This window comes from Pleurodeles waltl, chromosome 8, assembly GCF_031143425.1.
Source record: "Pleurodeles waltl isolate 20211129_DDA chromosome 8, aPleWal1.hap1.20221129, whole genome shotgun sequence".
NCBI classification, from domain to species: domain Eukaryota; kingdom Metazoa; phylum Chordata; class Amphibia; order Caudata; family Salamandridae; genus Pleurodeles; species Pleurodeles waltl.
This window is the reverse complement of record NC_090447.1, coordinates 321,676,375-321,689,512: the sequence shown is the minus strand read 5'-3', so window position 1 is coordinate 321,689,512 and position 13,138 is coordinate 321,676,375. Positions and strand designations below refer to the sequence as shown.

Here is a 13,138-nt window from a genome sequence, read left to right as displayed (position 1 = left end):
GCAACCTTCCACCATCCTGCCTCAAAACAGGGGCATTAACAAACTCTACACCTGAAATAAAACAATCTTCACCTGAATTCTCAACCTTCTCGCAATCTGACAATACAATAACCTCCTCTTGATGTGCTGGAGTGGGCACCGCCATCTTGGGAACTGCTCCCCACTTCCTTTCCTCTAACGCTCATTCCCCTCGCTTGCTATTATTGTCAGGGGGGTGTAGAGCTTGTTTTTGCATTGCCGCAGATACGCGCGTGGCTAGACGCGCATGCATGGTAAAAACATCACCCCCCAAGCGGCCATCACTCGTCACCGCACCCTGACGAGAAATGGCTTGCCCCTTAGCACACACGCACGGTCTAATCGATGCACCAGAACAGCGCGCAAACTTCGTGCCGCCTCTCCTCCCCACCAGACAATACCCAGGTAAGCGACCATCTTTTTTACCTTGAATGACATCAACGCTATCAGGTGAAGCCTTAACTTTTCTACCGGCGACACTCTTTTGCCTGAATTTCTTTGACTTGTGAGTCAGTGATGTGCAAACAATTACCGCCGCCGCCACGCCCTCCGAAAATTCCCTCTTGGGTCTTTCTAACCCCACCCACGCCTGTTGTAATACACCTTCTTAGAGGAGGTCTTCTCCACCCTCCTGCTGCAAGATTCTCAACGCCTGAATAACTTTCTCAGAATTATCCATTTCTATCATTACAAATATGCCAGCAATCCAAATGACTACAAAATTCTAAAAAACACTATCTAAGGCCTACCGCACACAAACCAAACAAACGACTATCCTGGGTGTGGCAAAACGGCCAAAGAGGCCACCCACACCCTGCCCCACCTATATAAGGCCCCACCTAACGCCCACCCTTCCGCCCCCATCACCCAATCAAGGACCAGCGTGATGGGTTCGACCACTGACGCCCGATCTGCCCGGGAGGAGACCGGGCAAGCCCTCGCTACCACCAAACCCCCATTGTAGCATAAACAGATTTAGAAGAACTCAGGGATTAAAGTGAATCCTACCGGATTCAAAGCCAGTCATCTTGACCAAATGGAGTTAGATTATAGCACTTAGAGTATTCATAAAACATTTCTAGGTCAATTATGAATTCTATCTTGACCTCTCACCTGAAAAACAGCCTCAATTTTAACAAAGAAATAGGAAAAGGTGTTTATTACTTTATACATGTGTTAAAAAGTTCATAAATGACATTGAAAGGAATGCTGTCTTTTACAGAAGCCCAGTGCTGCTGTTCGGTTCTCCTGAGTTGCTGTTCTCTTTAAGCATCCACTTCACAATGTCCACTCGGTTGTTTTTGACGAAGCTTGTATACAGTTGGCTGGCCCTACATGTTTCAAACAAGAAATGGCTGAAGTCCCTGATGAACTTCATGTTCCCATATACACGCCTGAGCTGGGCAGTGTGTTTCTTAGTGTGTTTTTTCTGGGAAATGCATACAAACTGTTGACTCTGGCATGGCTCCCAGCTGCTAGTCTTCAGAAGTGGTAAATCATCTTTCACAGTATCCCTGCAGGGACAGAAAGTCAACATGCTGGAAAGCCAAGACTCAAAATACTGCTTTGAATGATTTGGAGTCTCTCATCGCCTCCCAATGTTCAATCATAGAGGCTTAGGCTGTGACCTCTGGACACTGTGGCAGGGGCACTCTGCTGGTGCCACAATATGGTGGGTTACACATGCCCAATATATCATGAACAATCTGCCTCAGTCTAAAATTACAAAAAAAGTAAAATGCAGTATTTATAATATATTTAGTGATTCTAAAATCTGCACAGTTGGTAACAAAACATCTGAGCTATATACATTAAATCAGTCTGGGCAGACATGTCAAACTTCTAGGAAACACTTCCGGAACAAAAAGACTGGAGATCATGGAAAACCAGCTGCACTACACACCACACTGGGGACAAGAATTGTGGAATCTGCACAAAAAAGAACACAGGATTGGATAATCATAGCTTTGGGACAAAGTACGATTTTTTTTATATTCTAAAATGGAAATACATATGGCTCTGTAGGGTTCCTGACTATATGGGTTCCAGAAATACTGAACATTGCTTTTGCTCCTCTTGCAGAATGGCAGAACATGCGATTAGCAGAACATCAAATCCTAGTGGCTGCAAAGACCCATAGCTCATTGGAGTACAAAGGCCAAAAATATACATCTCAGCAGATTACTTAGCCGGCCCAAACATCAGAAGGAAAATGTTCAGAGTAATGAGACCTGTATTTCAAAAATGGGACACATGCATTGGCTTCTGGAGCCAACAATCATGTCTATTACAAAGAAAGACAGCTTGAAAGGATACCAAGATGTTGATAAATGGGGCACATTGATAAAACAAGCATTTGCAATGCAACGGGTCTCGCGTTTGCTCATGTTAGAGCTGATAGCATTGTAAACTCCTAACCCGACTTTTCACCTATCTGCAAAAGTGCATTTATGTATGTAACCCAAAAAAGTACAATTAACTGTGTAAAGCGCTCGACTTCTGCCAAGCGAAATCGCGCTAGTAAAATAGAGAAAAAGTAGTCCACGAGCCGACAGAAAACAGCGAGCTTCGCATGTTTTCTGTACTTGGTCGATGTGCTCGAGGAGGGTTAGCCACCGGAAAAGGCATGACGTGTGCATGCCTTCGACTAATGTAAGCAAGCAGATTTAAATAGACAAGCCAATGAACCCATGAAAAACACTGACGTGATGTCGACAGGGCTCCGAGCCCTTTTCTAATAACGAAAGCATCTCGCTGCGATACGCATGCGCGAGCGCATGCGACGCAGGCTCGACCCTAAAAATGAAAGCTACCAATATATTGGAACCTATTCTCAAATAGAACAAGGATGGCCCATCTACACACTACAACAAAAAGGGAACTGAATACCGGACAGATCAGATGAGAGAGATCACTGTTAGTGTGAGAAAGGTGAAATAAAGAGAGAAAATCTAAAACTTTGGCACAATGTAGACGACAATTTAAGAAAAAAAGAAAAGCAAAATGGCAAGCATAAATAGAATAGAAATAATCTGGAACAATCCAACAAACAATGGGAAAGATAGCAGCAGACCAAGGGCATTCATTAGTGAGAAACATGCATAAATTAATCAGAAGAGGATGGCAAGAGAAGGTAGAAGAGAGCATACTAGATAAAGACAAAGGGTGCATCAATTGACTCAATCACAAGAGACTAACTGCGGGAATTAAAAGCAGAATAAGAGTCTAGAGAGCAAATTACTAAAACAACTTCTTTGGCTCCTGTTTCCTTCCGTAACATGCCCTAGCGACAACAATCAACAGGGAAGAAGCAGCTTGGAAGTGCCACAAAACATATTCAGCACATATAACTACAATTACAATGAAATAGTACCTAGCTGACTGAGAACCAACAAAATAGCAAGCTGGAGCATTGTATCAACTTGGTGAGTCAGTGCATCAAAAGGAAGACAATTCTTAATTACCAGCATCAAAATCACCTGACGTAAACTAGCAATAATGACTCATAGCCCGGACATGTAGGATAATAAAGAGTTGGACAGATAGTAAGGGATGCTTGTCAATTCTTAAGGTGAGCAATCAATCAATCAATCAAAAAAAATTATATAGCGCGCTACTCACCCGTGAGGATCTCAAGGCGCTTGGTGGGGGGGGGGGCAGGAGGGTCACTGTTCGAACAGCCATGTTTTGAGGTTTTGAGGTTACACACTCAATCTTTAAAGCCCACATATTTGACTCCTGTTTGCATCGCAAATACATACAAACAAAACAATATTGCTATTGCAAAGTAGTGGATGGCAGTCTTTCTGACTTTCTGACCAATCCCTGCTTATAATGTCACTGTGGTTCAAAGAACCAAACCAAGTCTATGTAGTTGGATGTGGAATACCGCACTTTTTGGTAAAGCTGACGAAGAAAAATTCCGAATGATAGTGGAATTTTTTTTAGAACTCCCAAGGATCTGTTCAATTGATAAAAGTCTCATGAACACTAAGGGGGTCATTCTGACCCTGGAGTCACCGACCACGGGAGCACCGCCAACAGGCTGGCGGTGCTCCTAAGGGCATTCTGACCGCGGCGGTTCTGCTGCGGTCAGATGCGGGAAACCGGCGGTCTCCCGACGGTTTCCCGCTGCCCTGCAGAATCCTCCATGGCGGCGGAGCGCGCTCCGCCGCCATGGGGATTCTGACACCCCCTACCGCCATCCTGTTCCTGGCGGGTCTCCTGCCAGGAACAGGATGGCGGTAGGGGGTGCCGCGGGGCCCCTGGGGGCCCCTGCAGTGCCCATGCCAATGGCATGGGCACTGCAGGGGCCCCCGTAAGAGGGCCCACTCAGTATTTCAGTGTCTGCTATGCAGACACTGAAATAAGCGACGGGTGCAACAGCACCCGTCGCACCTTCCCACTCCGCCGGCTCAATTCTGAGCCGGCGTCCTCGTGGGAAGGTTGATTTGCCCTGGGCTGGCGGGTGGCCTTTTGGCGGCCGCCCGCCAGCCCAGGGCAAATCCCAAAATACCCTCCGCGGTCTTTAGACCGCGGAGTGGTATTTTGGTGGGGGAACTTCGGCGGGCGGCCTCCGCCGCCCGTCAAAGTTAGAATGACCCCCTAAGATTCTTTGTCCTTCGCACAAGGCCTTGCTCAATTATGGTCCTAAAGTTTTAAGAAATTAAGTAAAATTAAGTCAGTGGTGGGCACCTGCTTTGGGGTATTGTGCTCTTTGAAAAGGTTTTTACATTTTCAGTTTTTTTTTCTGCAAAAAAACAGTCCTTTCCGCTCTGGCAATGTCAAGGGTGGTTTATGGTACCCATTCTCAGTCAAAATATGCACAGAAAACCTTTGATCTCATTCTGGATCACCAGCTGCATTTATTGTTTCTCACAAAAATATGGTAAACGAAACATTAATGGACCAATTTTGCTTTGGTCATGTGCAAATCTAGACCTGATCTCCCTCAGGTTGACATCACCACAATTAAAAAGAATCCATTCACACTTCTCCTTTTACTACATTTTCGGTCCAGTGTTCTGAAGTTTTAACATTTAATACCTGGCTTTATCCCATATTTAACCTTAAATCCAGAGTAGTTTATCTACCTCCCTCTCATTCATCTCACAACTTTGATTTTTTTTCTGAGATGCTTTCTAATATATTCTTACAATCCCCCAACAGACTGCTTTGAAGATATTTCAAACATTCAGTTGTTGATATTATGTGCCATAACATTTTTCGAATTCTCCTCTAGTTTTAGTTTGCACCAACTAGCCTTTATTCTCCACAGCGTGGCAGCCAAATTGGTGTTTAGTTTGAATCTTCATTCTCAAATGTTTGCCCCTTTTAAATCTTTAGACTGGCTACCTGTGCGATAATGTGGCATCTTCGAAGTATTTCCCTGTTCTACTAAACAGTTTATCGCTATGCTCCTGCCTACGTGAAAATCATTTTTACCTTCTAGAATTCGCTCCCACTTCTTTGTTAATCAAAAGCCCTTTTACCTGTTATTCTGAAAGTTAAATGATCAGGAGACGTACTGTAGCAATAATCACAGATAAATCATGGAATACATTCCCCTCAACAATGAGGTTCCTGAAACATTGTCTGCTTTATAATTCCATATCCTCCAGGTATCTTCGTTTATTAAAACAGGGACACTCTGTTCCAGGGTAGCAGTGCACCCCACAAATCTTCATTCACGTACTACAGATTCATCCCACAATTCCTCTTTACACAGTGGACTAAGGACCCGACCCTGAGTTACCGTTAATCCAGAACACATGGAGCTAACGACAAACTTGGTCCCTGATCACGAGTTTATGTTCTATTTATTGCACCTGATAAATAACGATACCACAGGGTATGCTATTTATTGGGTGCAATAAATAACACCTAATGGAAGTTTTGGGGGAATACCGTGCAGATTAATGTGCATGAATAGGTAAATACCATCTGCTTTTTCCCCATTAAATTTCAGAAGGTTTGACCTGCCGAAATGTAACGAGGGTTGAAGTATTGGACTATCTGATAATCATCGGATGCATTAAATACCTACTAACGTAAATAGGGTTTAAGCACAGGTCGGAATATGCCAACCAACTCGTAACAGGGCCTAGGTGTCTCTAAATTAAGCGGTGTGGAATTAGCATACCCGCATCCAGGACCCTCGTAATGCGGGGCCCAGAGTATACTGATCAGGAGGTGCCGATTTTCTGCATTTTCAGTGGTCTCAGGTGAAGAGCAGACGTTTACGCCTCTTGCGTAGTTAATCGTTAGATGTAAACCTAAAGTTTTGTGCATGGACCCAATTGACCTGAAACATAAATCGATATCTATCGACATTTAAGGAAGCCATGCAGGCAATGTCGATCCCCGTTTGTTAACTTCCTGGTCCATAAGATCCACGATTTTCTTGGCATTAGAAAGGCACTTACTTCGGAAAATAGGAGCTAGAAATGCAAAATAAATTTTGCAAAATACATTGCTCGAACATCAATGTACATGATCAATTTGTTCATGTATACCATCTGCCACTGTATATTGTGCGCTGATTTAAATTTGTGTGTACATTTAAGAGATTATTTTTGTTTATATAATTGCACGAATATTTATGTAATGAAGTAACGTGCGGTAAATCATGTTGCTGTCATGGGACACTTAGTATTTCCGAAATAAAGCAATATTAATTGAGTCATTGATTAATTAAATGATTTGTTGATCGATAGATCTTGAAACGAATTTCTTCTTTAACCTGAAGTGCAGTCATTTCATTACTGTATACTGTCTTGTCATATATTGTCGCTGTGAAATAACTTTACTTAGTACCTCAGTATAAATACATATTTTCTTTATTGTTCAGCTAATTACTACGCCCAAGGAGGAGAACAACATGTATGTCCAACAACGGGATGAGTACCTGGAGTCCGTCTGTGAAATGGCTGTAAGGAAGATCTCTATTCTCACCATTTTCGGATCGATGACCAACAGCACTATGAAAATTGACCACTTCCAGCTAGGTAGGTTCTCTTAACTGTTGGCATCGGTCTGACATCTAAGAAACTCGCAACCATCTTATACTGGTAACGACATGCAATGGAAACAGTAATCAGATATAAATATGTTTGTAAAAATTCTCATTCTGTTCTTTTTACTTTTAATTGCATAGTAATAAATACATCATTTTTTGTTTGCGTCTCAGGCAGTGTTACACATGAACAACACAATTTTTTACGACTTTTCAATATATTTTGCTATGTGTTTTAACACTGAAGTATTTCACTTTATAATGAAAAAAAAACATTTTTCTCATTATTTTACTGCATAGTAACCCCGCTACGGAATGGAGATCAGTGGTTCACAACAGTGGGCAAGTAGGCATCAGGTTGGTAGTGTACAATACGCCTTTCCACTCGAAGAAGGGATCTATCTCTAGGTACCCTCTGACATATCCATCAGTCCCGGTGGCTCCAATCCAAAACTAATAATGAGGCTCAGATCTTTATGTGGTAGTGTGTTGTGTGTACACTTGTCCAGTCCTTGAAATGGGGGTTCCTTGAGTATGGTTTCTGCCAGGCCTCCAATGCAGCTATTTTAAGGCCAATAGTGGCGTAGCCTTACAATCAATTTAACGACTGCCCCAGTGTCCTCTTTGATGATGCTACATTGGGTAGGCAGAAAATACAATATTACGAGCAAAAATGACCTGTTTATTTATTAATTCATATAAACGGAGGTAATCGTAACTCATTTACTCTTTTTCAAAATTGAGTCAGCGGCAGCAAAAGGTATGAACGGGGACAGGAGTCGCTTGGTTAGGAAGATCGAGGGACGAGGGTCCTTCAGATTTCCCCACAACCACGCTGGCATATCATGTTAAAATACAATATATAAGAAGCAGGGCACAGAGGGCTCAAGAGGCAGAAGTGCATAGTTAGGTGAATGTAAAAGACAATATTTTTCACACTAACCAACATTTTTTAAGGTCTGTCCTCATAGCATGGATAATCCACTCCGTTTCCCTTGGTCCACTTTATAACCTTCTGAAGAAGGCTGGACTGGCTTGTAGTGAGTACCAAGGAGTACTTACACCTTGCACCAGGCCCAGTTATCCCTTATTAGTGTATAGGGTGTCTAGCAGCATAGGCTGATAGATAATGGAAGCTTAGCAGAGCAGCTTAGGCTGAACTAGGAGACGAGTGAAGCTCCTACAGTACCACTAGTGTCACTTGCACAATATCATAAGAAAACACAATACACAGATATACTAAAAATAAAGGTACTTTATTTTTATGACAATATGCCAAAGTATCTCAGAGTGTACCCTCAGTATGAGGATAGCAAATATACACATGATATATGTACACAATACCAAAATATGCAGTAATAGTATTAGAAAACAGTGCAAACAATGTATAGTTACAATAGGATGCAATGGGGACACATAGGGATAGGGGCAACACAAACCATATACTCCAAAAGTGGAATGCGAACCACGAATGGACCCCAAACCTATGTGACCTTGTAGAGGGTCGCTGGGACTATTAGAAAATAGTAAGGGTTAGAAAAATAGCCCACCCCAAGACCCTGAAAAGTGAGTGCACTAAAGTTCCCCAAAGGACAAAGAAGTCGTGATAGGGGAATTCTGCAGGAAAGACACAAACCAACAATGCAACAACGATGGATTTCCAGTCGTGGGTACCTGTGGAACAAGGGGACCAAGTCCAAAAGTCACAAGCAAGTCGGAGATGGGCAGATGCCCAGGAAATGCCAGCTGTGGGTGCAAAGAAGTTGCTACTGGACAGTAGAAGCTTAGGTTTCTGCAGGAACGACAAGGGCTAGAGACTTCCCCTTTGGAGGACGGATCCCTCACGCCGTGGAGAGTCGTGCAGAAGTGGTTTCCTGCCGAAAGACCGCCAACAAGCCTTGCTAGCTGCAAATCGTGCAGTTAGTGTTTTTGGGTGCTGCTGTGGCCCAGGAGGGGCCAGGATGTGGCCAATTGCGTCAGGGGACAGAGGGGGCGTCGAGCAAGACAAGGAGCCCTCTCAGCAGCAGGCAGCACCCGCAGAAGTGCCAGAAACAGGCACTACAAGGATGCATGAAACGGTGCTCACCCGAAGTCACACAAAGGAGTCCCACGTCGCCGGAGAACAACTTAGGAGGTCATGCAATGCAGGTTAGAGTGCCGTGGACCCAGGCTGGACTGTGCACAAAGGATTTCCGCCGGAAGTGCACGGAGGCCGGAGTAACTGCAAAAGTTGCGGTTCCCAGCAATGCAGTCTGGCGTGGGGAGGCAAGCACTTACCTCCACCAAACTTGGACTGAAGAGTCACTGGACTGTGGGAGTCACTTGCACAGAGTTGCTGGATTCAAGGGACCTCGCTCATCGTGCTGAGAGGAGACCCAGGGGACCGGTGATGCAGTTCTTTGGTGCCTGCGGTTGCAGGGGGACGATTCCGTCGACCCACGGGAGATTTCTTCGGAGCTTCTAGTGCAGAGAGGAGGCAGACTACCCCCACAGCATGCACCACCAGGAAAACAGTCGAGAAGGCGGCAGGATCAGCGTTACAGAGTTGCAGTAGTCGTCTTTGCTACTTTGTTGCAGTTTTCCAGGCTTCCAGCGCGGTCAGCAGTCGATTCCTTGGCAGAAGGTGAAGAGAGAGATGCAGAGGAACTTGGATGAGCTCTTGCATTCGTTATCTAAGGAATCCCAAGAGACAGAGACCCTAAATAGCCGGAAAAGAGGGTTTGGCTACCTAGGAGAGAGGATAGGCTAGCAACACCTGAAGGAGCCTGTCAGAAGGAGTCTCTGACGTCACCTGATGGCACTGGCCACTCAGAGCAGTCCAGTGTGCCAGCAGCACCTCTGTTTCCAAGATGGCAGAGGTCTGGAGCACACTGGAGGAGCTCTGGACACCTCCCAGGGGAGGTGCAGGTCAGGGGAGTGGTCACTCCCCTTTCCTTTGTCCAGTTTCGCGCCAGAGCAGGGCTAAGGGGTCCCTGAACCGGTGTAGACTGGCGTATGCAGAAATGGGCACCATGTGTGCCCATGAAATCATTTCCAGAGTCTGGGGGAGGCTACTCCTCCCCTGCCTTCACACCATTTTCCAAAGGGAAAGGGTGTAACACCCTCTCTCAGAGGAAGTCCTTTGTTCTGCCATCCTGGGCCAGGCCTAGATGGACCCCAGGAGGGCAGAAGCCTGTCTGAGGGGTTGGCAGCAGCAGCAGCTGCAGTGAAACCCCGGGAAAGGCAGTTTGGCAGTACCAGGGTCTGTGCTACAGACCACTGGGATCATGGGATTGTGCCAACTATGCCAGGATGGCATAGAGGGGGCAATTCCATGATCATAGACATGTTACATGGCCATATTCGGAGTTACCATTGTGAAGCTACATATAGGTAGTGACCTATATGTAGTGCACGCGTGTAATGGTGTCCCCGCACTCACAAAGTCTGGGGAATTGGCCCTGAACAATGTGGGGGCACCTTGGCTAGTGCCAGGGTGCCCTCACACTAAGTAACTTTGCACCTAACCTTTACCAGGTAAAGGTTAGACATATAGGTGACTTATAAGTTACTTAAGTGCAGTGTGAAATGACTGTGAAATAACGTGGACGTTATTTCACTCAGGCTGCAGTGGCAGGCCTGTGTAAGAATTGTCAGAGCTCCCTATGGGTGGCAAAAGAAATGCTGCAGCCCATAGGGATCTCCTGGAACCCCAATACCCTGGGTACCTCAGTACCATATACTAGGAAATTATAAGGGTGTTCCAGTAAGCCAATGTAAATTGGTAAAATTGGTCACTAGCCTGTTAGTGACAATTTGAAAGAATTGAGAGAGCATAACCACTGAGGTTCTGATTAGCAGAGCCTCAGTGAGACAGTTAGTCACTACACAGGTAACACATTCAGGCACACTTATAAGCACTGGGGCCCTGGCTGACAGGGTCCCAGTGACACATACAACTAAAACAACATATATACAGTGAAAAATGGGGGTAACATGCCAGGCAAGATGGTACTTTCCTACACAACCCCCCCCCCCCAAACGAAGGACAATAAGACTAGCCATGACCTGATGAGTCTTCATTGTCTAAGTGGAAATATCTGGAGAGTCCATCTGCATTGGAGTGGCTACTCCCAGGTCTATGTTCCACTGTATAGTCCATTCCCTGTAGGGATATGGACCACCTCAATAATTTTGGATTTTCACCTTTCATTTGTTTTAGCCAAAGTAGAGGTTTGTGGTCTGTCTGAACAATGAAGTGAGTGCCAAACAGGTATGGCCTCAACTTCTTCAGAGCCCAGACCACAGCAAAGGCCTCCCTCTCTATGGCAGACCAACGCTTTTCTCTAGGGGTCAACCTCCTATTAATAAAAGCAACAGGTTGATCCTGGCCCTCAGAATTAAGTTGTGATAGGACTACCCCTACTCCTAATTCAGATGCATCAGTTTGGACATATAATTTTTTAGAGTAACAAGGGCTTTTCAGGACAGGTGCAGAGCACATGGCCTGCTTCAGCACCTCAAAAGCTTTCTGACCGTTTGCTGTCCATGATACCTTTTTATGCATTTTCTTGGATGTGAGGTCATTAAGAGGGGCTACAATGGAGCCATAGTTCTTAATGAACCTCCTGTAATACCCAGTGAGGCCTAGGAAGGCTCTCACCTGAGTCTGAGTAGTAGGGGGAACCCAATCTATAATAGTTTGGATTTTCCCCTGAAGTGGTGCAATCTGTTCCCCACCAACAAGGTGTCCCAGATAAACCACCTTCCCCTGTCCTATCTGGCACTTTGAAGCCTTGATAGTAAGGCCTGCCTTTTGCAGGGCCTCTAAAACTTTCCATAGGTGGACCAGGTGATCATCCCAACTGGAGCTAAAGACAGCTATATCGTCCAGATATGCTGCACTAAAAGCTTCCAGCCCTTGGAGGACTGTGTTCACCAACCTCTGAAAAGTGGCAGGTGCATTTTTCAATCCAAAAGGCATTACTGTGAATTGGTAATGGCCTCCAATGGTTGAAATGCAGTTTTAGGTTTAGCATCTTCTGATAATTTGATCTGCCAATACCCTGCAGTCAAATCAAAAGTGCTTAGATACTTGGCAGATGCCAGTGTATCTATGAGCTCATCTGCCCTGGGTATAGGGTGAGCATCAGTTTTGGTTACCTGGTTGAGACCTCTGTAGTCAACACAAAACCGCATTTCCTTCTTTCCATCCTTGGAATGAGGTTTTGGTACAAGTACCACAGGAGAAGCTCATGGACTTTCAGAGTGCTCAACCACTCCCAGTTCTAGCATTTTTTGCACCTCTTGCTTTATGCAGTCCCTGACATGGTCAGGCTGCCTATAGATCTTACTTTTGACAGGCAAGCTGTCTCCAGTATCTATAGTGTGCTCACACCAAGAAGAAGTGGTACCTGGCACAGTAGAGAAGAGTTCAGAAAACTGACCCAGGAGATTTATGCAATGGTCTTTCTGCTCAGCAGTAAGACAATCAGCCAAAACTACACCTTCCACTAGAGCATCTTGTTCTGTGGAAGAAAAGAGATTAGGTAGAGGATCACTGTCTTCTTCCTGTCCCTCATCAGTTGCCATGAGCAGGGTGAGATCAGCCCTGTCATAGGAGGGTTTAAGGCGATTGACATGGAGCACCCTAAGGGGACTCCTGGCAGTGCCTAAGTCAACTAAGTAGGTGACTTCACCCTTTTTTTCAATAATTGTGTGGGGTCCACTCCATTTATCTTGGAGTGCTCTTGGGGCCACAGGCTCCAAGACCCACACTTTCTGCCCTGGTTTGTACTGAACCAAAACAGCCTTCTGGTCATGCCATTGCTTCTTGAGCTCTTGGCTGGCCTGAAGGTTTTTACTGGCCTTTTTCATATACTCAGCCATCCTTGATCTGAGGCCAAGCACATAATCCACAATATCTTGCTTTGGAGCTTTTAAAGGTTGTTCCCAACCCTCCTTGACAAGTGTTAGTGGACCCCTAACAGGGTGTCCAAAGAGGAGTTCAAAGGGGCTGAAGCCCACTCCTTTCTGGGGTACCTCCCTGTAGGCAAAAAGGAGGCATGGTAACAGGATATCCCATCTCCTGCGTAGTTTTTCAGGGAGACCCATAACCATGCCTTT

At 45.2% G+C, this 13,138-nt stretch overlaps 1 protein-coding gene across 1 annotated transcript in view; it reads left to right on the top strand.

Annotated features, from left to right (window-relative positions):
- CCDC80 (coiled-coil domain containing 80) overlaps positions 1–13,138 on the top strand; it is a 223,349-nt gene that overhangs the window by 50,069 nt on the left and 160,142 nt on the right. The window contains exon 3 of the mRNA XM_069204179.1: positions 6,869–7,025. Coding sequence (XP_069060280.1) covers positions 6,869–7,025 — 157 coding nt within the window. The remainder of the gene's footprint in view (positions 1–6,868; positions 7,026–13,138) is intronic.